This window comes from Carcharhinus amblyrhynchos, chromosome 19, assembly GCF_965287045.1.
Source record: "Carcharhinus amblyrhynchos chromosome 19, sCarAmb.v2.hapA, whole genome shotgun sequence".
NCBI lineage: Eukaryota > Metazoa > Chordata > Chondrichthyes > Carcharhiniformes > Carcharhinidae > Carcharhinus > Carcharhinus amblyrhynchos.
The window spans coordinates 39,150,554-39,175,884 of NC_137342.1; the positions used below are offsets into that span (position 1 = coordinate 39,150,554).

At 43.6% G+C, this 25,331-nt stretch overlaps 1 protein-coding gene across 1 annotated transcript in view; it reads right to left on the reverse strand.

Moving 5' to 3' along the window:
• lrguk (leucine-rich repeats and guanylate kinase domain containing) overlaps positions 1 to 24,960 on the reverse strand; it is a 145,931-nt gene extending 120,971 nt beyond the window's left edge. The window contains exons 1-8 of the mRNA XM_080207899.1: positions 24,617 to 24,960; positions 22,282 to 22,389; positions 19,734 to 19,815; positions 13,408 to 13,508; positions 11,035 to 11,116; positions 9,661 to 9,785; positions 5,421 to 5,564; positions 423 to 503 (exon numbers count right to left, since the gene is read on the reverse strand). Of these exons, the coding sequence (XP_080064025.1) occupies positions 423 to 503; positions 5,421 to 5,564; positions 9,661 to 9,785; positions 11,035 to 11,116; positions 13,408 to 13,508; positions 19,734 to 19,815; positions 22,282 to 22,389; positions 24,617 to 24,916 (1,023 nt within the window). The 5' untranslated portion in view covers positions 24,917 to 24,960. The remainder of the gene's footprint in view (positions 1 to 422; positions 504 to 5,420; positions 5,565 to 9,660; positions 9,786 to 11,034; positions 11,117 to 13,407; positions 13,509 to 19,733; positions 19,816 to 22,281; positions 22,390 to 24,616) is intronic.
• Positions 24,961 to 25,331: the final 371 nt, after the last annotated feature.

Genomic DNA, 25,331 nt, shown 5'->3' on the forward strand with positions numbered 1-25,331 from the left:
ACCTGTTTATATCATAAACAATTTACAGGTTATATGTGTTTAAAACTAACAGCCATGATATTAGACAGGCACACTTTGGTCCAGTAATTTTATTTTTTGCAAGATACAATCCAAGTGATTTGACACCATGGGTTCCATGTCTAATCATCAACAGACATTGAAAGGAATCCACTTTTTCTAAACATTTTTGATCTGTACAAATTACATGTAGAATTAGATGCAATGATCATGTAAAGTATAGCTGTATTTAGTTGTATAAATATACATATAGCGCTTAATTTTAACCAGTTTGCTTCATCCACATAGCTGGCGAAGGATGTTTGCTGAATACCATCCCTCTTTCCCCAAATCCTATCCCCCGCAGTCTCATAAACTCCACCCCTGCAGCTCCAACCTCCAACTTCCCTCTCCTACCCAAGTACCTTTATTGGGTTCCATTGTAGATTCAGGACTCGTAGAAGTGGAAGATATCGCATGTGCTTAATTTCATTCAAATCTCTGATCTAACAAAAAGACAAAAGTCAATACAATAAACAAAGTCTTATTTTTAAGCATCTCATAAATCTTTATACGGCACTGGATGTCTTAACAGATTATCATTACTTCCATGCTGTGGTTAACATTTATTAGCAGCTTTAAGCTATGAAAATGTTTTACAAATTGTGTTTGTTGCAATTTGACAGAAGTGTGATGCCCTCTATGTGAGCTGCCAGAAAGCAAGTAGAAGGGGAAACTAATTAGATATCACATTAAGGGCTGCATTTTCGTTAAGGTTCATTTCTGGGTACAAACTCGCCCCTGACAGGAAATAGATAAAATTTCCAATTTTCGATGGAGGCAATGGGTTAATTGATGAAATGTCGAGAGTGGCGGCCAATTTCTGCCTGGGGCAGAAATAGAGACAGGATGCCAGGGAAGCAAGCCAAGTTCTGGCCCAAATCATCTGTGCACAGTTCAATAAAAAAATGAAAGCATCTGAATTTTCAAATTGGCCAAGGCAGATGGAGGGGTGGAACCTGTGACAGAGTAGGGAAATATTAATGTGATTAAAATTTCCTGACTGCAGAATATATTTTCTTCAAAACTTCCACTTTTTTTCAATCAAATCAAACTGTTCCATAGTGACAGCCCTGTTGCTGACAAGGTGGGACTATTTAGTTTTACACAGTTCCCAGCCTCCTGCCTCTGCAAAAATGTCAAAATCCTAGAAGGCAATATCTTAAGGAGCTGCTTAATTATCAATGGGCAGGACTTATGCCTGATTCTGCTTATGAATGAGCTCCTCTCTGAGTGACCTGGCAAGTTGGGAGCTGATTTGCCTGCCCACTGCCAGCTGGCAGATTTGAAGATGGCGGTGCCATAATTAAAGGCCAGTCCAACATACACATATCACTCACTCCAGCCCACCTTTTGCCAGTAGATTAATCAACAAGTCATCCAGCCACAAGCAAAAGGGCACCTTGCCCAAAAAGGCAGCTGACCCACTTCAGCCTCCAGGACCTCGGTGCCTTGATGTGAGAAGCCTAGTCAGAGACATGTCCTCTACCCAAGGAATAGCTCCAGGAAGCATCCAAATGTCACCTCTCCAGCTTGGGAGGCCATTGGCAGCAAGATTGGCGGCCAAGTCGGAAGCAGGAGCAGGAAGCAGATGAATGATGTAATCAACTCCGATGTAGAAATGCCGGTGTTGGACTTGGGTAAACACAGTTAGAATTCTCCCAGCACCAGGTTAAAGTCCAACCAGTTTATTTGATAGTAATCCCACAAGCTTTCGGAAACGTGTTCCTCCATCAGGTGGGTGGACAAACCTGATGAAGGAACACTGTTTCCGAAAGCTTGTGGGATTACTATCAAATAAACTGGTTGGACTTTGACCTGGCGTTGTGAGACTTCTTACTGTAATCAACTCCGCCAGGGTAAGTCCCCCTGTAGCTCCCTCTAGTACTGCACGCACACACATGCATACATGCACGCACGCACATGCACGCGCACACACACGCAAACATGCACACACACACATGCACACACACACATACGCACGCATACGAGACATGAATTCCATCCAACCGCTGCTTCATCCCTTCTAATCATATGCCTTTCTTTCATCTTCATACAGACCAAACAGGCACACAACAAGACAGCATGAGCCCAGACCAGGGGAGGGATGGCTGAGATACCTGCCCTTACAGAATCTGAGGACGCTGCAGTTGCTGGGGAGCACAGGGATCTTTGGCCTCTCCCAACAACCTAGTACAGATCACAGCTCCATTACTTCAAGTCTTGGCAAGCAAAGTAAGTTAAATGTATTCTGACACAGCTTAAACTTCATCCACGAAAACTGTCTTATAGGTACCAGTAGATCGCAGCCAGCCAGGCAGCTGAGCAGCAGCCAAAACCCCCCAAAGCACATCCGAGGATGAGGGGGCTCACAAATACTGCACAGTCCACCAGATCAGAGATATAACTTAGGTGGGGCATAGTTCTAGATTAGATTCAGGGTTACTTTCTGGAGAACATCCTCACAAACATGTCCCCACAGTAGTCGGGGAACTCCCCGGATACATTTCAAGAATTCCACACCCTCTAAACCCTTAGCACCATGACTATCCCAATTTATAGAACAAAGAACATAGAAAAACTACAGCACAAATAGGCCCTTCGGCCCACAAGTTGCGCCGATCATATCTCTACCTACTAGACTTACCTATAACCCTCAGTCCTATTAAGTGCCATGTGCTCATCCAGAAGTCTCTTAAAAGACCCTATCGAATTTGCCTCCACCACCACCGATGGCAGCCGATTCCACTCACCCACTACCCTCTGAGTGAAAAACTTATCCCTGACATTTCCTCTGTACCTACTCCCCAGCACCCTAAACCTGTGTCCTCTTGTGGCAGCCATTTCAGACCTGGGAAAAAGCCTCTGAGAATCCACCTGATCAATACCTCTCAACATCTTATACACCTCTATCAGGTCACCTCTCATCCTTCGTCTCTCCAAGGAGAAAAGACCGAGCTCTCTCAACCTATCCTCATAAGGCATTCCACCCAATCCAGGCAACATCCTTGTAAATCTCCTCTACCCCCATTCAATGGCTTCCACATCCTTCCTGTAATGAGGCGACCAGAACTAAGCACAGTACTCCAAGTGGGGTCTGACCAGCGTCTTATAAAGCTGCAGCATTATCTCCCGACTCCTAAACTCAATTCTTCAACCAGTACACCATACGCCTTCCTAACCACATCCTCTACCTGTGAAGCCGATTTGAGAGTCCTATGAAGCTGGACCCCAAGATCCTTCTGATCTTCCACACTGCTAAGAGTCTTACCCTTAATATTATACGCCTTCATCCCATTTGACCAGCCAAAATGTACCACCACACATTTATCTGGGTTGAAGTCCATCTGCCACTTCTCCGCCCAGTCTTGCATCCTATCTATGTCACGCTGCAACTTCTGACATCCCTCAACACCTCCAACCTTCGTGTCATCGTGTCATCACTTACCAACCCATCCCTCCACTTCCTCATCTGGGTCATTTATATAAATCACAAACAGCAAGAGTCCCAGAACAGATCCCTGGGGCACTCCATTGGTGGCCGACCTCCATGCAGAAAAAGACCCATCTACAACCACTCTCTGCCTTCTGTGGGCAAGCCAGTTCTGGATCCTCAAAGCAATGTCCCCTTGGATCCCATGCCCCCTCTTTTTTTTAATGTTGGGAAAGTTGAAATCCACTAGTATAATTACCCGATTATTACTCTTACACATCTCTGTGAACTGTCTACGTATTTACGCCTCCAGTTCTGCTGACTCTTTGGAGGCCTACAATGCAGTCCTAGTAATGTGGCTGCCCCCTTAACATTCCTAAGTTCTGTCTAGCCTCGTTTGAAGACCTTTCCAAAATATCATCTCTCCTTACTGCAGGAATTGACTCCTTAATTAATAGCGCTACACCACTTCCCTTTTTACATCTTCATCTGTGTTGCCTAAAGATCCTCTATCTCAGAATGTTGAGTTGTTGGTCCTGCCATTCCCTCAACCCTGTTTCTGTGATGGCAACATTATCAAACTTCCATGCCTTTAACTCATCAATCTTACCTATTACACTCCGAGCATTAAAGTATTGTTTCACATATGTCGGGAGGGAGGGGGCGATTCTCCTACCCACTGTGCGAAAAAAATTAGCCAGGAAATTCCAGCGGTGCCTGATGTGCAGGATCTGCACTGGACGTCCTGGTCAGCTAGCATCTCCCAACACCAGATTCCCAGCAGCATTACATTTGGGCCCAACATAAGCAGGGAGGTGCAAATATTATGGTGGCACACATTACTATATATTTTAAATCTGATTAGCAAGCCCATGACTGAAGTCTCTGGGCCCTACACACCACCCCTGCCCCCCCACCCCCACAACTCCAGAGTGGTTCACTCCAATGGGGATTATTATAGCTCCCCACATTCGAGAAGCTAGTGGCTCAACCCTTCCTAGAGTGAAGTAGGGGGCAGTTGGGGCCCCCACAGAGGGTCGGGTGGCCCCTGCACATTGGCACCTTTGCAGTGGCAGCCTATGCCCCTGGCACTGCCCAAGGTGCAACGTGTTAACTGCCCAGGGGGTATCCTGGCACTGCCCAATGGGGGTTGGGTCGAGGGGCAATTGGTGGAAGTGGGGGGGTTCCCGCTGCATTCTGCATAGATCAGTGGGGGAGGAAGGGAGGTCAGTGATCAGGGCTGGCCATCGTTGGGGGCGGGGGGAGTCAGTCTGCTTGGGGAGGTCAGGGATGCGGGCCATGAGTGGTTGGCATTGCTGGTGGGGTATGGGAGATGGGGGCTGCGGAGGGAGGGATGGAGGTTGGACTAGCTACGATTGGGGGGGGCCAGCAATTGGGCTGTGGGGGGAGGGGTGGAGGTCTGGCTTAGTGGGGATTGTAGGGCTAGCCAGCAGTTAAGTGGCCAGCAGTGCAGGGCCACAGCACACGTGCTAATCTCTGACAGAGTGGCGCACGTGCAGTGGCCCACTTAGCGCTATGATGCTGGCCTCCCAGGCTGGGATTAGTCCCTTTCCTCTGATTTCTGGACTGAATCATGCTTTTGCATTCTGCAGTGCACAGAGTGTGGGAGATGCATTTTGAAACTCCCTTGAAAAAAACCCACGTGATTTACTCCAGTTTTCAGGCAAATTCAACACTGACAAGACCAGCAGTTGTTGCCCATCCCCAACTGCTCTTGAAATGAATGGCTTTTTCAGAGGGCTGTTAATATAGTCAACCACTTTGCTGTGGGGTCTGGAGTCACATGTAGGCTAGACCAGCTGAGAACAGCAGATTTCTTCCCCTAAGGCCATAAGTGAACCAGATGGGTTTTTACAACAATCATAGGTAGTCGTCATGATCACCTTTATTGAGACTCATAGGTTTTTACCTGATTATTCTCCAGGTTGATAGTTTCCAGCAGGTCATGATCCGCCAGTCCATTCAAAGATTTTATGTTATTTTTTGACAAATCAAGCTTGTGCAAGCGTTCTATTTTTTCTAGTCCCTTCACATTTGTGATCTTGTTACCTCGCTGTAAATAAATTACAAACATAAGAAAGAAAAATATTTGACATCGTGAGATAATTTGTTTTTGATTTTCTATTCTCCATGGCATTGTCAGATGCCCCTGTTTTTATACAAATAGTTTTGTATCTTTTCAGGGAATCAGTTGCATAGCTACATTCAGCACGTAAAACAAAAATAATAGCAATGCTGAAGAACAAAAATATAAAAGATAAGGAACTGTCAGCTCAATTTCTTATTGAATCCGGTACACCACAATCTACAGTAGAAATGGCAAGATCTTAAATGGAGCAAAGAAGCAGTAGGATCTGGGGCACAGATATATACAATGATTAAAAAGAATAAAAAGAGACAGGAATTAAAACCTAAAACAGAATCCTTAGTTTGCAATCTACAGACATTGAATACAAAAGCAAGAAGGTAATGTTGAATCTGCGAAGACCTTAAATGTGTAATGTTTATCGTTTTCAAGTGCTCATGGTGAGAAGGTTTTGGAGGAGTTATGGCATAAATTACAGGAGATCTGTGAAGTCAGGGATGAAAACAGAAATGCAAGGGATACTCAGTGGGTCTGGCAACATCAGTGGAGAGATTTTTCTCTCCATAGCTACTCCGAGGCCTGGCAACATCAGTGGGTCTGGCAACACCAGTGGAGAGATATTTCTCTCCATAGCTGCTCCCAGGCCTGTTGAGTTTTTTCTGGTATTGTCCGTTTTCATTTCAGATTTCCAGCATCTGTAATATTTTGCTTTTAAAAAAACAGGACTTTTCTTTCACTGGAGCAGCGGAGGTTAAGGGAAGACTTGAGAGATGTCTTTAAGATTCTGAAGGGCTCCAAAACAAGTAAGTATTAAAAGAAAGTAAAAAAGATTGCAACAAGGAGACTCAAATTTAAGATAAGCACAACACAAATTAAAGGAGTTATCTTTATAGTTGGAATGTGACATTCTGTGTCATTCTTGAGGCTGAGCGCAGAAGTAACTCCCATTGAGTGAGATGGCTGTTTGAAAATAGGTATATCAAAAATGAGTCGAACCAGTTTGCTCATGTGGAGAATAACGACAGCCTGGAATTGATGAGCCAAATGGCCTGTTTTTCTGTACTACAATAACCTATTATTCTGTGAACAGTAAGAAATGTCACAGTTGGTCTGTATTAAAGTCAATCTGCAGAGTACTGCAATGACGCTTAAAGATGAAAAGTGCATAAAGACTCATTATTACTGCCATCCCAACATGTCTGCTCTAACCAAATGGAATATGTGTAAAATTCCACTACAAAAAATGATGTGAATTACACATTCCCCTGCTGTTGGCTTTTTAGGCAGGGACAGCATGAAATAGAATGAATGTGCTTTCCATTGGGGTTCTGCCCGCCCTGGCCTCTCAGTGACTTTACACTGGGATGGCTGAAGCCTCAGGCTAGCAGTCCGTCCTCGTCCCAGTTGAGATCTTTAATTCACCGCTTAATTTCCTGCCCAGCCTCAATTTTTAGGTTGGTGGGAGGATTTCCCTAGTATGGGAGAAGTCCAAAAATGATCAGAGTTATGGGGGCACCTCCATCAGAAACTCTCTTATTTGGGCTTAAGGTCTGATAGCCGCCGGACTTCGTCCCCATCTCGGCCCCTTCCCTGACTCTTCATTCCCCAACTATCCATCCTGTGGACTTACCTACCCTCCCCACCTAGAGATCTCAAAACCTCACCTTTCCATGCACTCCTAGGAATTAGGCTTTGTATACTTCATGAACTTCCACTTCTGTCCACTGCATCTTTTGTTGCCACAGGGACTAAAGCCAATCAGTTTAGTTTTCTAAGGCAGGACTGCCTCCTGAGTGAGGGGCAGAAATCCTGACTACAGTCAATTAACACTCATTTGAGTGTGAAATGGCTACAGGACAGGCAGTGTTGGCATGGATGTGCTTCCCTCTGACTCGTCCGACGGCAGGACTGGAAACACTGCCATCCTAAAAATCCAGGCCAATATTGATGTGTAACACTAGTCAGTATAAAAAGGACACATCCTTGGCACAAATTCAGGAAAAAGTACTTACCTGTCACAATATCAAGCTTAACTATCCAGACTCCTTGAGTCCTCCTTATTTAAAGAGTGTTTACGCCTTCCTTCACTGTAGTGAACATATGGCATTAAGCGGCAGCTTTCTGGAGGCTATTTAACATGATGGCATTTCCAATTAAAAGCTTAAAAGACTAGAATATAAAAAAGGTTTTTGTACTGCACTTAAACCTTGCCAAAGGGCTCTGTGGGCCTGGAGAACCTTCAATTGACACCTGAGCTCCCAATAAATTGGATACATTACTAATCAGCGAGCGATCTGAAAGTGATTCCTGCAATTGTGTCTTTGTACTTGATACTCCTAGAAAACGTTTAAAATATGCATATTTTCAAGGAATTAATAATTCATTAAAGAGTTTGGAAATCTTTTTCTTTTCTGGCTACATTTCTCATATACATATGGTATTTTGCAGCCAATATTTATGAATGGAATGTAATACTCCCACACGGAGCAGGCTCAGAGGCGGGGGTGGGCGTTTAATGGGGCAGGAAGGTACAGAGTCAGGTCTTCCTGTCTCCCTCAGTTAAGTCTGGGCGTGGAAGGTCAGGTTCAGCCTTCCCACTACTAGGCCAATGGTGGCTCTTAAGTGGCTACAATAAAATTATAGCTAATTGTTACAATGACATTTTTTTTACTCCATTCTTAAAGTTACAATGTCAGTGCTCAGACTGGACCATGTAGATCTGAATCCATTCCTTGTTTGTGCCAAAAACCAAATCCAATTGATCTTAGCCAAAAGGCCAACTATAACATGGGAAGCATCTATGTTCCAAATACTGGAACACAGCATCAACTCTATGACAATACTGTGCCTTTAAGAAATGTATTTGTGTCATGTTTCTTGTGTAGGATCTGTTTTAGCAGTTTGTTTCATTATCAGTGCCATTTTGTCTGCCTGCGGCAGTCCTGTGGTTACTGCTGTAGCAAACTGATCCTAAATGCTAAAATTTTTGCTTTAATCTGGACTAGTGCAAGGTTGTCATATTTGTGTCTTCCTCGGGGCTTTTCAGAGTGGGTCTCAATTAGGTTGATTGACAAGGTCCTATGACTGGATGAGACAAGGTTCACAAAGAAACGCAGCTCAGTTGCTCTTGGGAGCTGTAGAAAGGAGAAATAGCTCTGAGTCTCACTGAAATCTGGGCTCTGCCAGGAACTATATTTATTTATACGTGTTGATGTTCTACTGTTTAAGGATGTATCCTTCGGTGGAAATTGTTGTATCTTTTTGTATCTTTCCAGAGGAATTAAGAGGCTAGAAATCTAATATCCGTATGAGCATATCTGTTTCTGATGCTAACTGGTTCTGAAGTTGGATTTTGTCAATGGGGATATTGTTTAAATTAGAATTATAGAGATGGAGAGCTGTTACAAATTGTACTTGGTCATGTTCTTAAATAGAGTTGGTTTTAATAAAAGCTTCCTAGTGAGTCAATAGAATCATACTTGAAGCTAAAACACCTTATGCTTGCCATACTGCCAAAATCAAAAATAGTTTGGGTCCAGGCTAACTTCATACTATACCTTGGAATTTCTGCTCTGGTCCCCAACATCTCCCACTTATACTACACATTGGTATAGTAGATCCTATTCATATTAAACACTGTATGGGAAATTGATTCCAAAAATGTTGCTTCCAACTGTGCAGAACTGACTTTGCAGCATGTCATGAACCATTTTGAATTGTTAAAGTGGACTGTGCATGGTGAAAATGATGATAATTGAAACAGGCATTATCAATTGGTTCAAAGGACAATTAGAACTGCTTCTGGAAATTAAAGCAATTGAGGGATATGGCAAGCATGAAAATGGAAGAAAGAGATAATGGCTTGTCAAGCCCAACAAATTTATAGTTTTATTAATAACACTTATTGTCTTCAGAGTGTATTCTGTGATTTCTCCCAACCATTATTTGGAATATCAGAAATGTCAAGAAGAGTGGGCAATGCTTAAAGATTGCTCCTCATATCTCTAGGCAAGAGACAAAGGAAACAAAACAAGAAACAAAGTTTAATAAAATCATGACTTACTAGGCAAAGGAACTTAATTGGCAAGCCATCCAAGCCACAAACTTCCAAAAGCCTATTTTCTGCAAGACTGAGGTAGCGGAGGCTTACGCAGTTCTTCAAGCCTTCAATTACCTGGATTCGATTGTCTGTGAACCAGCAATTACTCATAAAGAAGAATACACTAAAAATAATGAACATTTCAAATCCCAAGTAAATCCTGCTAGTCCAATTAATTTTATTTCATTACCTATGCTGCAGATCAGGGGAACTGCAGGCTTTGGGACTCTAGCATTCAGCTACTGTAATTGCAATTTCTTTCCGGGGAAAACGGGAAAAGTCCCTCCATGTAGGCTGCTTTCACACTTGGAGGGGGGGGGGGGGGGGGGGGGTGATTTCTGGCTCATCCCAAGACTGGAAAATCCCACCCAAGATCAATGGATCTTTGCACTGTCCTGTCCCGCCTGCTATGACACCTGTGGCAGGTGGAATGGAATAATTCCACCCAAAGGCTGTTTCTGGTGACGAGTTTGGAGAGGAAGGATATTTAATTCGGTGGGATGGTGGCATATCTTAACCCTGCTGCCTTCCCAGCAGCATCAGATTTAAGTAATGGTTGGGAAGGCCTATGGTCAACCTTTGTGCCCAACTGATAATTGAGGCCTTTAAGCGGCTAGTGGTTGTGGCTCACGGGGTCTTCCCGAAAAGAGGCAGTGCAATTCTATCGCTGGCAGGTAAGGCCTCCAATTCCTTTCATAATTCACTGTATTTCGCCATCTAATTATTTTATGGTTGCTGTAAATTTCATATTTTAGTGTGTGTTCCGATGATACAGCAACACTTGCCTTTATCCTAAGCCAACTTTGCCAACTCTGGAATTTTCTATTGAAAGGATGCCAACCTGTAAGGTTAACTCTGTTTCGCTGCTCAAAGATGCCTGATCTGCTGAGTCTATCCAACATTTTCTGTTTTCACTTTTCCTCTGCAATAGTCTTGCATCATCTCATTCAAGCATCTAATCTTCTATCATCATTCCTGCCTGACCTTCAAAATTGCCGCTTTCCATTCGGCCTCCAACCCACCATTCTAAAATATCTTATCCATTTTCATCACTAAGCCTCCAAATAAACATCTCTTTATGCTTAGTGACTCAAACCAACACTATAATTGTTCCCAATCCCTTTCCCTGATTTCTATGCCCCCCCTATACTTGGTGAGCCTCATTCTGCACATTGATTCCCCACTCATTATTAGGGTCACTTTGATTTCCCTGTCATGCAGACCTATATCTGGAACCAAAGGATTAATAGTTATTAAAGAAAATAAGAAAACATTTCAAAACAAAATAAGAGCTATTCTTAATATTCCTCCCAAATGGGGTAAACAGGTAAAGGATACTGTCCAAATTCAACTTAAACAGAAAGCGATAATTTGACAGCTCCTTCATTTTAGTTAATTGGTTGTAGGAAAGATCCACTTCCTGCAAAAGAAAATAAACATTGACTGTGCCTTGAATATAAGTGGGCCCTGTTCATCTGCTGAGACCATTCTAGTACAAACTATTTCATCCACTATACCACCATTTAACCATGGCTTGACTAGGTTAAAAACAGATATTTAATGAACATAGAAGGGAATTAATTGTATACCCAAAATATATTCCAATGATAAACATTAATGAGAGGTGATGGAAAAACATAAATGAACAAAAAGTTAAAAAATGTTTCCTGAATGTTTCCTGGCAACAGGGGAGGTCCCAGAGGATTGGAGACTAGCCAATGTTGTTCCTTTGTTTAAGAAGAGTAGTGAGAATAATCCAGGTAATTACAGGCTGGTAAGCCTTACATCAGTGGTAGGGAAATTATTGGAGAGGATTCCTTGAGATAGGATTTATTCCCACTTGGAAATAAGTGGACGTATTAGTGAGAAGCAACATAGTTTTGTGAAGAGGAGGTTGTGTCTCACTAACTTGATCGAGTTTTTCGAGGTAGTGATGAAGATGATTGATGAGGGTAGGGCAGTGCATGTTGTCTACATGGACTTCAGTAAGGCCTTTGACAATGTCCCTCATGGCAGACTGGTGCAGAAGGTGATGTTACATGGGATCAGGGGTGAGCTGGCAAGGTGGATACAAAACTGGCTTGGTCAAAGAAGATAGAGGATAGCAGTGGGAGGATGCATTTCTGAATGGAGGGTTGTGACAATTGGTGTTCCTCAGGGATCAGTGCTGTTTGTAATATATATAAATGATTTGGAGGAAAATGTAACTGGTTTGATTAGTAAGCTTGCGGACAACACAAAGGTTGGTAGATTTGCGGATAGCGATAAGGACCATCAGAGGATACAGCAAGAAATAGATTAGTTGAAGACTTGGGCGGAGAGATGGCAGATGGAGTTTAATCCAAACAAATTTGAGGTAATGCATTTTGGAAGGTCTAATACAGATAGAAAGTATACAATAAATGCAGAACCTTTAAGAGTATTGACAGACAAAAGGATCTGAGAGTACACAGGTCACTGAAAGTGGCAATGCAGGCAAAGCAGGTAGTCAAGTTAGCATATGGCATGCTTACCTTCTTCGGCCGGGGCATTGAGTTTAAAAATTGGCAAGTCATGCTGCAGTTTTATAGAACCTTAGTTAGGCTGCACTTGGAATATAGTGTTGAATTCTGGTCGTCACACTACCAGAAGGATGTGGAGGCTTCGAAGAGGGTACGGAAAAGATTTACTAGGATGTTGCCTGGTATGGAGGGCATTAGCTACAAGGAGAGATTGGAAAAACTTTGTTTGTTCTCACTGAATGACTGAGGTTGAGGGGTAACCTGATAGAAGTCTACAAGATTATGAAGGGCATGGACAGAATGGATAGCCAGAAGCTTTTTCCCAGGGTGGAAGAGTCAATTATTTGGGCGCACAGGTTTAGGGTGTGAGGAGTAAGGTTTAAAGGAGATGTACGAGGCAGATTTTTTACACAGAGGGTGGTGGGTGCCTGGAACTTGCTGCCAGGGGAGGTAGTGGAAGCAGATACGATAGTGAATAGTGACTTTTAAGGGGTATCTTGACAGATACATGAATAGGATGGGAATAGAGGGATATGGTCCACGGAAGGGTAGGGGGTTTTAGTTTAGTCAGGCAGCATTGTCGGTGCAGGCTTGGAGGGCCGAAGGGCCAGTTCCTGTGCAGTAATTTTCTTTGTTCTTTGTTCTGAACAATAAGAAATTGTGACCATTTCAGAGACCATATTGGCAATCTTCTTCAATGAAAATATAATTGAAACAATCTGGACATTAACTTTGCATGAAATGGAAGATTACTACTTGATGAAAACCTTGCAGTATTGTCCTATGAAATAGGTGACCTGCTCTTGATTCTGTTCTATTCTATAATATTCAATGTTCTGAAGCACAGCAGAACCATCTCTAGTTATGCAGAAATCCCGTCACGTATAGCAGGAACTCGCAGACATTCTGCCCATGATTTCCGTACAGATACAGCTGATTCCCAAGGCTCCTTACCAGTGGGGGGTTCAGAAAACTGAAACAAATGCAAACTTAGTCAAATAAATATATAAAAGTATATTATGTTTCTTCCCCCAGGTGTAAGTAAAAATAATATACTTTTTATCAACTGGACAAAACATATCAACAGATTCTCTATCAAATTCATTCATATCTTCTTTGCTTGCATATTATTTATCTGATCTCAATCCCTTCACAAAATCCTGTCCAAACTGGATGGTCCTTAATTCTGAAGAGCCACTCAATGGCTTACCTTAATATTTCTGGGAAGTTTTAGGTCAGCAAGTGACCTCAATTCATTGTGGGAGGCATCCAGCTGCAACAGGTAGGGCATACGACTTACACAGCGCAAATCTATAAATCATAAAAATAGTGTTGAGCTGCAGCTCAGAAGAGAAGCAACTTGAATAATGCAGTTCACAATTAACTCAAATGGAGCCCCTTTAAAATACATTTTATTTGGATTTATTTTGTTCCACTGTGGATTTCTCCCAGCTGTCCTCAAACCAAAGCAGGCCCTGTCAAAGTGCCCATAAGCCACGGTTTTATTGCAGAATTAGCAACATTCAAAACACAGCAATCAGTTTCAGAACGTCCACTAGCATTCTTGACAATTTGCTCTTCATCCCCACGTGTGAAAAGAAAGCATTTTAGCAAATTCTATTTTAAAATTTTTTTTTTACAGAATATAGACTTCTTTCAACAATTACTGGAACAAAGGAAAAACTGAAACTGAGATGAGGAAATAAATTTTCTACTTGCATAACTGTATCATAATTATTTTGAAATTGCTAATTGCAATATTTTTCGAGAATATTTATAAACATATACCAAAAAATTACATTTTCTGATATTGGAGCTGATGCTTTCATAAATTTCCTGTATTTTAATTATTTTTTGTCTATATTATTTTTAATCAATCAATATAAAAGCAAGTCATGTTTAATTATTGGACACTGTAGATGGACCTACATGATATGAATTCCAGTGATTCAAAGAGGTTGGCTCACTGCCAATTAGGGATGGTCAACAAATGCAACCCCATATTTCAAGAAAAAGATAAAGGAAAGGATTCCTTGAGCAGCTCTTCAAACAGGTAGGACAGAATTCTCTGTTTCTATGTCTAAGTGAGGTGATGAGGGGATTCAGGCGGTGTTATTCCCCCTGTCCGGAATGACAGGAACTCAAGTTTGATTCTGTGCTTGGAACCTCATTAGTTACACATGGATGAGTATCTCTCCGAATCACCTGGTGGGTCGGGAGATGATTCATCCATCCACCATTAGCTGGCAGGTTCAAAGGTCCCTGTGACATAGTTAACACTATTCCAAAACACAGACCTCACACTCCCCAATCCAATTTTGAACAGGAGACTGCCAAAGGTGGTATTCAGCCCAAAGTAAAAGGCTACTACCCTGAAGAAGAAGAAGACAGCACCCACTTCAGCCAACAAGTCCTCAAGATCTTGATCTGCGGAGTCTGGGCATCAAGACATGTCCTCTAGTCATGGGATAGCTCCAACAAGCACCCAATTGTCACGAACAAAGGATCACCAAAACTCGAAATGTTACCTCTGTTCTCTCTCCACAAGTGTTGTCAGACCTGCTGAGATTTCCCGGCATTTCCTGTTTTTGGTTCCGAATGTCATTTCTCCGGTCTGGGAGGCCGTTGTTCAGAAGACTGGCGCAGCTGGCAATTGTGCCCAAAATGCCATGCAGCTCAGGAAGCATATGAATAATCTCCTCCACTCTGCCAAGATAAGTCATTTCTCAGCTCCTTCCAGTATCAAACTCTCATCAGGGCACCATGTATTCCAACAACTCCTCTCTTCACGGATCTCACACATTCCTTAGTGGGGGAACATATCAACACTTATTCCCGCATAGAGGCTTGCACAGCACCAACATCCCATTTATCTTGTTGCTCACTCTCTATCCTTTGCTCCTTCTGGGAAGGGCTCCCAGGCACTTGCATTTCACCCAACCTCTGCTCCACCTCCTCTGATCACATGTTGTTCTTCCATCTTCATACAGGCCAAGCTGGCCACGACAAATGTCTGAATGCCCAGGCATGGGGGGGAAGCGACAGAAATCCTCACCCTCACCGAATTTGAGGAGGCTTCAGCCAGCATTATTGAGAAGGACAAGGATCACTCTTCTGGGGAAGGGGAGGTTGGCCCCTCCCAACAACCTAGTATGAAACTCAGTTCCATCACTTCATGAAATCCTGACAATCACTGTGAATCAAATGTACTTGGAAATAGCTTAAGCACATCCGCTAAAATTCTATTTTCTTCTAAGCACCAGCAGATCAAGGAAATTCAAGCAGCTCAGCAGTAATCTGAAGCACTTCTGAGGATGAGAAGGCTATCAAAGTACTGTCACAGTGCTCACCCATACCCTCCACCAGAGCAGAGACACAAACCTCGGTGGAGCGTAGCTCTAGGTTAGACCCGGGATTACTTCTAGAGAACACTTCACTTACACATTCCTGTGGTAGTCAGTGGCAGGACAGTCCAGCTCTTGAGGGGTGGGGTTGCTAGAAATAAATCACCTGCTCAGTCCCAATCAGATGATGAGTCTCTGGAAGTGGCTCCCAGTTCAACAGTGGAGACAACAGAACATCAGGCAGAGATTCAAGAGTCACTCAGCAAACAAGAGTGAACAATGGAAGGAGTCTGTCCATGTACTGTTTGGTGTTATGGTTCCGACATGCAAACACCTCAAGCCCACCAAGGGAAGGTTTGTGAACACGGGGAGCTTGGTCTAGTTGCGTTTGCCCTTGGCCTGCACTCCATGGCCGCACACCATGTAGGCAACATGGGTGCAATGCACCTTGATCTTCTGCCAGATACAGCATCTCCTGCAGGATTTAGGCCAGACCCTCTAGTACCCACAGGGAGAATGAGAGTCAGCTGGACCCCCTTACGGACCTCCTCTCAGGACACTCCAAGGATGTGTAGCCACTCACAGACCCTTCTCCCTGTGATGTTGACCTCAGTACCACTAGTCTCCACAGCCTTGCATGTTGTCAAGGCAATACATTTAAAACTATTAAAAATATACGATTGAAAAGTTTGTAACCCTTTTATTCCTCCAGGGACAGCAATGAGTGAGGACAGCTCGTTAGTAGCATTTGGGTTTCCTCAGCATTAATCCCCGAACCCAAAACATGCACTTTTCAATGAGATGCCTCAGCTGGTCCTCATCTCAGTTCTGGCATGTTTGTATCAGTAGACGGCATCAAATGCATCAAGCCGTGTGTCACATCGCTATCCTTCCTCAGTGGATTTTTAAGTTCATTGAGTGTATCAGCAGGACAGTGCTAAACAAAGTTGGAATTAAGTATTAGTGATCCAGAACCCACAAATGTATGATCCGGAAGATCACGACCCAACACATGATCCAGAACACACAAGTGTAAGTGCAGCACTCATTTGCTCAGTAATTGTTTGGCCATTGGCCATTCCCTGAGATTTCAGGGAAATATCTTTGAAGGCTAGGAAAACTGTCTCTCTATGACCCCAATTAACTTGACTCTTCCTCGAACCTGTCAACAATTAAAGTATCACAAGCAGGTTTCCCACTTCTTCCTTCCTCTGTGGCATCAGAATGCTCACACATTCCCTCAGCAACTCCCTGAGCTTCCTTTGCACTGTCATCTTCCAATGTGTGATAATGATTTGCATGGGAAATCACTGATTTACCTCCCTGTAGGGCTCATTGAATACAAGCTCCCTGGGGATTGGTAATTAACTCACCAGGTGGAGCCTGTATACCAAGTCCTGTATCAAGCAGGACCCTGAGTGGTTCCATTGTTTTGTTGCCCCAGTTGGGACCTGTTTGTGTTCATGACAGGCTTGTGGTTTTTGTTTTACTTTATTTTGTGCAATAAAGCACTGTTCCTTTACAGCTGACTACTAGAGTTATTATACAATGAATGTTCATCCCCCTCTAGCTCACACTCAGACAACAGCTCACCTCTTTGCATAGCTATGTAGCAAAGTCTCTCCAGTATCTATTGCAGACAGACACCTGAGCAGCTCAAGCATCTTAAGTGCATCTTCAGAAGCCTTATGGTCTGCTTTATAAGGGGGTGTATGAAGCTGTGTGAGGCACTGTACCTCTCCTTGACATGGGTTTGAGAGCACGCACCTCAGCCAGTGTTTAATGGGTACCCTGTATTCCAAGCAATCAAATCAGATGTATTGAGTCCTTAATGTCCCAGGCACGTTGGAGTGACTGAGGATATAGGAGTCATGGCAACTCCCAGAATATTATGCACATGCGTGGACAATGTGCTTGCAATGGTCATATACAATTTGAACATTGATGTAATGATAGCCTTTGCAGTTTACAAATTTAGGAGCTGCTGCCATGGAGCCTGTGTAGCCACACTGGTGCAGTCTACTGTACCTTGACTCTTAGGAAGCCTGTAATGGCTGTCCCTAGAGAGAAGAGAGAAGAGAGAAGTTCTCTGAGGTGAGAGTCACAGCCCTTGACATCAAGACCACATTTGACTGAGTATGGCATCAAGGACCCCCTACCAAAACTAGAATCAATGGGTGTGAGGGGGCTGGAGTCAAACCTGGCACATAGGGAGATGGTTGTTGTTGTGGGGGTCAGTCATCTCAGCTTCCAGGACGTCTCGACAGGAGTACCTCAGGATAGTGTCCTAGGCCCAACCATCTTCAGCTGCTCCATCAATGACCTTCCCTTCATCATAAGATCAGAATTGGGAATGTTCATTGATGGCTGCACAATGTTCAGCATCATTCACGACTCCTCAGATACTGGCACAGTCCATGTTTAAATGCAACAAGATCTGGACAATATCGAGAGGGTTGGACTGCCAAATGCCAAGTAACAAATGCCAGGCAATGACCATCACCAGAGACACCCTAGCCACTGCCCTTTTACATTCAATGCAGCTGGAAACACAGTGGCTAATAGAGTAGGTCAGAGGCTCGGATTAGTGCGGCAAGTAACTCACCTCCTGACTCCCCTCAGCCTGCCCACCATCTACAAGGCACAAGTTGGGATTGTGATGGAATACTCCCCACTTGCCTGGATGAATGCAACTTCAACGCTCAAGAAACTTGACACCATCCAGGACAAAACAGCTCACTTGGCACTACACCCACAAATATCCACTCCCTCAACCACTGACACTCATTAGTGCACACTGCAGCTATCTATAAGATGCACTGCAGAAATTCACCACAGATTCTTAAACAACACCTTCCAAACCCGCGATCTCTTCCATCTGGAAGAACAAAGACTGCAGATATATGGAAACACCATTCATCTGCAACTTCCCATCCAAGGCACTAATTTCCTGACTTGGAAATATATCACCGTTCCTTCGCAGTCACTGGGTCAAAATCTTGGAATTCCCTTCTTAACGGCATTGTGGGTCAACCCACAGCACATGGACTGCGGCATTTCAAGAAGACAGCTCATCACCACCATCTCAAGGGCAACAACAGATGGGCCAGCCAGCGAATGTCGATGTCCCACGAATGAATTAAAAAAAGGCTGTTTTAATTTGCATTTATGAGATGCAAATTAATGCAAATGGCATTTACGCCACCAGGCAACGCCACTGTTAACATGCATTGGGAGAATTGCAACCTGTTTATATACATGAGGGTTTCTGACTTTTTGCTCCTGTTGCCGTTCCTGCCTACCACTGAGCCCATTATTGGTGGGATGGGAGAATTCTGCCCAGAAGATCTAATGTCAGTCATTGCTCAGTTGTTGGCACTCTCATTTTTCAGTCAAAAGGTTTTGGTTTCAAGTTTCACTTCAGAGACTTGAGCACAAAGAGAGCTGAGGGAGTGCTGCAATGTTGGAGATGCTGTCTTTCGATGAGATGTAAAACTGCTTCCCTTCTGCCCTCTTAGTTGGACATAAAAAATCTCATGACACTATTCTGAAGAAGATCAGAGGAGTTCTTGCAAGTCTCCTGGCCTATATTTGTCCATCATTAAAGAAAAGCAAATTATCCGACCATTATCACATTGCTATTTGTGGGACCTTACTGTGCACAAATTAGCTGCCATTTCCTATAGTGATTACACTTCAAAAGTACTTCATTAAGTGCTTCATTTAAGTGTTATTCGAGGTTGTGAAAGGCAAGTCTATTTATTCTTTGTTGAAATGGGCACTCCAGTGGATGCACATGTAAGGGCAAGGAGGATTTGATTCAGGGTAACCTTTCCTTTGTATAAGGCCATCGTTGTCTTGTCCCCACCATTTCTCTGGCCTGTTCTTCAATGGAGACTCTATGACACACCAATAAACAAAATCCTGCATTCAACTGGTACACAGCAGTCTGCCACAGTCTGACGGGGTATTTCCAGTGAGTCACACACCACATGTTCAAAGCACTACTAAAGTACTTGAGTGAGACCACTCGCTGTGCTTTCGTGCAAGGTCAAGCTACCAGTTATGTACGTATTCCATCTGAGAAGCAGCATTGAGCTGGGCTCGAGTAATAACCTCACCACGTCCCTGCAATTTTATTTTAAACCCTGTTGTTAAGTTCCCGTCAGTGCACTGTTTGAAATATTTATACCTGTTATATGGTTGTAAGGAAGTTCCAACTTCTGGAGGTAAGTGTAATTGTAAAGGGTAGTAACATCGTGCAGTTTGTAATTCTGTAAAACAGAAAAGAGGACATTTTTGAGAAGAAATGCTAGATAAGGTGAAGTACAAATACATTCCTATCTCATAAAGGTTTAGTTGAAAATTTAAATCTCTTTAACTGATCCCAACATAAGAATGCTTCTGGCCTTCACTCTAGGCTTATTTTTGGGTTGTTTGGAATAACTCCATCGTCTAGATTGTTAGATCAATTGTGCACAGGCACACATCAAATGCAGCAGTGCCAGCTGTGACTAAATCAGTTGTCAAGTCATTTTAGGAACTAGTATAAAGTGGCATAAGGCCATCTGAACCCTAGCTGGCATTCACTGAAAGCTTATTCCTGTTTTTGTAATCCAGGGATCATTAGGCACTTTCATTCCTTCTGCTGATGAATCAGTTTCAAAAAGTCACTGGCCGTGGATCTGAAGTCACACAGAATATATCAATGCTGATGGGAAGCACAATGGGTAAAGACACTAATATAATTCATGCATGATGCAAACTGTTCGGAGATTAGTTCAGAGTATATTTCCCATTGGTGAGTATAAAGAACGGCAACCATGGAATAACAGAATGTTTACATCACAAAAGAAGACCATTTGGTCCATTGTCTGTGCTAGCTCTCTGCAACAGCAACTCTCCTGAACCCCATTCCCCCAACTTTTCCCCATCACTCTGCCTATTGTTTCTTATTGTCATGGGTTAAAACCTTTCCATGGCTGCTGTTCCTGAAGGACCTTTTATATAGATTGGTTAAATTATAGACTGAGACATTGTCCCTTTGGATGTCAATCAGAGAATGCTTGAAACTTTTGCTGGAAATGTTTGTAAGCCTTGCAGCAGCTCCTCACCAGAGAAGATTTAGCAGCTGTGGTTCTTATAAGAACTTGAAGCTCAGTAGCCAAGTTAAGTGGACTGGATCCACTTCTCAACAGACATTCTATCTTTATCCTGAGAGGCTTTAGTACAAGTACCAGAGCTTCACCTCCTGGCCGAGACTGAGACTGAAGGGGCTAACCCCGAAAGCTTGTGAGTCTATTATCAAATAAATCGGTTGGACTAAAACCTGGTGTTGTCAGACTTTTTACTGTGTTTACGCCAGTCCAACGCCGGCATACCCACATCATGAGACTGAGATAACAGGGACTAGCTGGCAAATAACTTCATCTCACCATACCATCTAGGTAACAATCCAAGGTGGACCTCTGACCAATATGAACTTGACATGTGAAGTACTGTTGATTGGTGGGCTGTTTAAGTACCTTGACAGTTGCATGGTCATTGTATCTGCACTCTATTTCTGCTTATGGATGTTTAAAAGGTATAACTAGTGAAATCTGGATGTTGTACCCATGGTTACTGAAGAGCTATTATCCATGTCTCCCTTCTCTCAACAACCAGCACAGATGCTTATCTATGAGTTGCCTATTTGATAAATCTGTGCACATCAAATTGACTAGTACTGATAGTCTTCAATCTGGAAAGTTTCGGAGGCATACAAGTTGACTGACATGCTCATCTTGATGGCAGTGCCATCATTATGGTAGGGTTTGGATTGGAGTAGATTGCATAACTCTGTAACTATGGCACAGTGGCTAGCACTGCTCCTTTACATTACCAAGGATACTTGGGTTCGTTTCATGGCTTGGGTCACTGTATGTGTGGAGTCCGCACATTTTTCCCGTGTCTACGCGAGTTTCCTCCGGTGCTCTGGTTTCCTCCCACAGTCTGAAAGACGTGCTAGTTAGATGTATTGACCATACTAAATTCTCCCTCAGTGTACCCAAACAGGTGCCAAGGTGTGGTGACTAGGGGAATTACACAGTAACTTAATTGCAGTGTTAATGCAAGCCTACTTGTGACACTCAGAAATAAACCATGCACCTGCAAGCGCAATCCTCCTCTGTCATTAGCTCTGCTATTAAGGCACCAAGTGAGATACTTGGTGGCTTTCAACACAAGATACTGCATATGCGGTGCATGATGACAAAGAAAATTGCAAGCTTTCCCATTAAACAGTATTTAGAATGATAAATGCTGGCCTAGCCAGTGACACCCACATCCTGTATGTGATTTTTTTAAACTTCCAAGTAATGAACGGATCCTGTATGCGAATGTGTGTGACCAGCAGTGAATTCAACACTGTACAGGCTGGAAATGTGTAAGTTAATGCTTTTAATGTTTAAACTGTTTTGGCTTCAAGTCAAAATTCAACAACAGAAATTTCCAGCACTGCTTCATAGCTGAGATGAGTAGAAGAAAATGGAGACTAAATCTAAATATTGCCATCGTGCCCAAATCTAACTGGGTAGTTCCAATGTAGGAAATACAGGCCTTAATGTCATGTCTGCATAATCCCATAATGCATTGATTTACTTGACCAAAAGTTAAAATTTGTACTTGGGTAAATAGTTCTCGGCCCATATCACCAGCTGATATCACTTTGTTATCAGTGAGAGTTTTGCCAACATACTTACCGGAAGGGACAGATTGAGATAGGCTTGTTCTAATCCAGTTGCTGAGTGTCTCAGATTTGATAAACCTTTCACTAGTACTTCTTCTGTCAATATACCGTCAAATTCTTCCTGGAAAACAAGACACATGTTGAAATTTTCAAATGTTTTCCTAGATGCACTAAATAAAGGTTTTCTTTTGTAGGAATTCACAGCTAAATGTCCCAGTCAGTATAGTAACGTCAGCTATGCTGTGCTGGAAAGATGTGAAATGGAAAGTGATCAAGGGAAAAAGATTCTGGCAGTCAAGTATAGAGTAGCATAGAAAGAGATGCAGATCCACCTCTCCAAGCCACATTAATGAATAAAACTTGTGAGTCAATCATTTTAAGGTATCTTGGAGTTACAGCCATTTTGCTAATTTTGAATTACAGTCTAACACCTGGGGATAACTCAGTTCAAATCATAGTTTCTCCATTTTTATTGGAGTGAGCCAGTTTCAGTTGGAGTGGCTTAGTTCAGCTACTGTGACTTGGTTTTCATTCATATAACTTTATTTCTCAATTCCAATTACACAATGGCTGCCAATGAAACAACTCACTGAAATCAGACTGATTCAGTTCCAATGGGAGAGAGCTCAATTTCCATTGGTTATACAGCTCAGTTCCTGCCTGAGTGACTTAATTCTGATGGAAAAGGCAGAAATTTCTGTAGAGCCTTCCACAACCTCAGGATATCCTAAACCACTTTACAGCCAATAATGAAGTGCTTTTTAACATAGAGTCACTGTCTTAGTATAGGATGATCAGCCAGGATCAAAATGAATGGTGGAGCAGGCTCAAAGGGCCAAATGGCCTCCTCCTGCTTCTATTTTCTATGGGGATTTCTATGAAACGAGGTTGCCAATTTGTGCACAATCATCTCCAACAAACAGAAGCGTGAACATAAAACATGGAACAGTACAGCACAGTACAGGCCTTTCGGCCCTCAATGTTGTGCTGAGCTATGTCTAAACCCAAGATCAAGCTATCCCACTCCCTATAATTCTGGTGTGCTCCATGTGCCTATCCAATAACCGCTTGAAAGTTCCTAAAATGTCTGACTCCACTATCACAGCAGGCAATGTATTCCACACCCCAACTACTCTCTGAGTGAAGAATCTACCTTGGACATCCCTCCTATATTTCCCACCATGAACCTTATAATTATGCCCCCTAGTAACATCTACATCCACCCGAGGAAATAGTCTCTGCACACCCACTCTATCTATCCCCCTCATCATCTTATAAACCTCTATTAAGTCACCTCTCATCCTCCTCTGCTCTAAACAGAAAAGCCCCAGCTCCCTCAACCTTTCCTCATAAGACCTACCCTCCAAACCAGACAGCATCCTGGTAAATCTCCTCTGCACTCTCTCCAATGCTTCCACATCCTTCTTATAGTGAGGGGACCGGAACTGAACACAATATTCCAAATGGGATCTCACCAATATCCGGTATAGTTGCTGCATAACCCTACGGCTCTTAAACTCAAGCCCCCTGTTAATAAACAGTAACACACTATAAGCCTTCTTCAGGACTCCATCCACTTGAGTGGCAACCTTCAAAGATCTGTGGATATGAACCTCAAGATCTCCCTGTTCCTCCACATTCTTCAGAACCCTGCTGATGACCCTGTAATCCGCATTCAAGTTTGTCCTACCAAAATGAAGCACCTTGCACTTATAACATGTGATAATGGTCAGATGATGCACTATCAATTGAGGGATAAATATTGGCCAGGGCACTGGGGAGAACTCCCCTGCTCCTCTTCGAAATGTTGACATAGAACCTTTTAAGTTGACCCAAGCAGACAAATTGGGTCCTCAGTTTATAACATCTCATGTAAAAGAGACCATCTTGCACGGTGGTTAGCACTGTTGCCTCATGGCGCCAAGGACACTGGTTCAATTCCTGGGTTGGGTCGCTGTCTGCACATTCTCCCTGTGTTTTATGGGTTTCTTCCGGGTGCTCCAGTTTCCTCCCACAATCCAGAAGACGTATTGGTTAGGAGCACTGGCCATGCTAAATTCTCCCTCAATGTACCTGAACAGGCACCAGAGTGTAACAGTTGGGGGATTTTCACAGTAACTTCATTGCAGTGTTAAAGTAAGCCTACTTGTGACTCTAATTAAAAAAAGCCTCAGACAGGATCAGTCCCTCAGTACTGTACTGGATTGCCACTGTTGGTGTTTGTTCTGAAGGGGGACTACTCACTCCAGAGGGGCTGTGTCTGGTTGGAATATCTTAATGTCGATTCTTGTTGGGGATAATTAAAGTCCCTTTGTGGTCACTCCATTCTGGTTACAGCAGCTACCAACCTGCTGCTCCTCTTCCTCTGGCCTGTCACACTCCACCAGGCTGCTGCTCTCGCTGCTGCTGCTCAGGATGCTGTCCATCAGCTCCTGGTAGAACTCCCCCACCACCTCGCCGCTCTCGCCGTCCAGCAGCGCCCACAGCAGGTGGTCGGCCAGCTCCTGCACGTCCACCTCCAGGGCCTCCTCGGCGCACTCCAGCAGCTCCCGCATCATCTCCGCCTCCGCCTCCATGTTGCCCTCTGCCTCTCGCTCCGGCGGCACCCCGGCCGCCATCTCGCCGTCGCTCACTGTCGCCGCCTCCATCAGCTCAAACCTGGAGCTCGCTCCTCACTGCCAGCCCCACCATGTTGTTGTCAGGCGGTTGCTAGGAAACGGAGTAGTGGGAGCACTGACCCATGGGAATTGTAGTCCCCAAGAACTACACTTGCTCCCACAATGCATTTCTCTCCGTGGAGCCCCCCATGGGAGTTGTAGTCCCCAGGAACTACAATTGTTCCCACAATGCACTTCTCTTTGTGGCACCCCATGGGAATTGTAGTCCCCAAGAACTACAATTGCTCCCACAATGCGCTGCTCCCCGTGGAGCCCCATGGGAGTTGTAGTCCCCGAGAACTACAACTTCTTCAGCGCACCGCACTCGTACATGCGCACTGGCACTACATTGTCTATTGAGTCCTATAATCCCTTGGAGTCAAGAGTTCTCTGTTTGAAAGTTAGT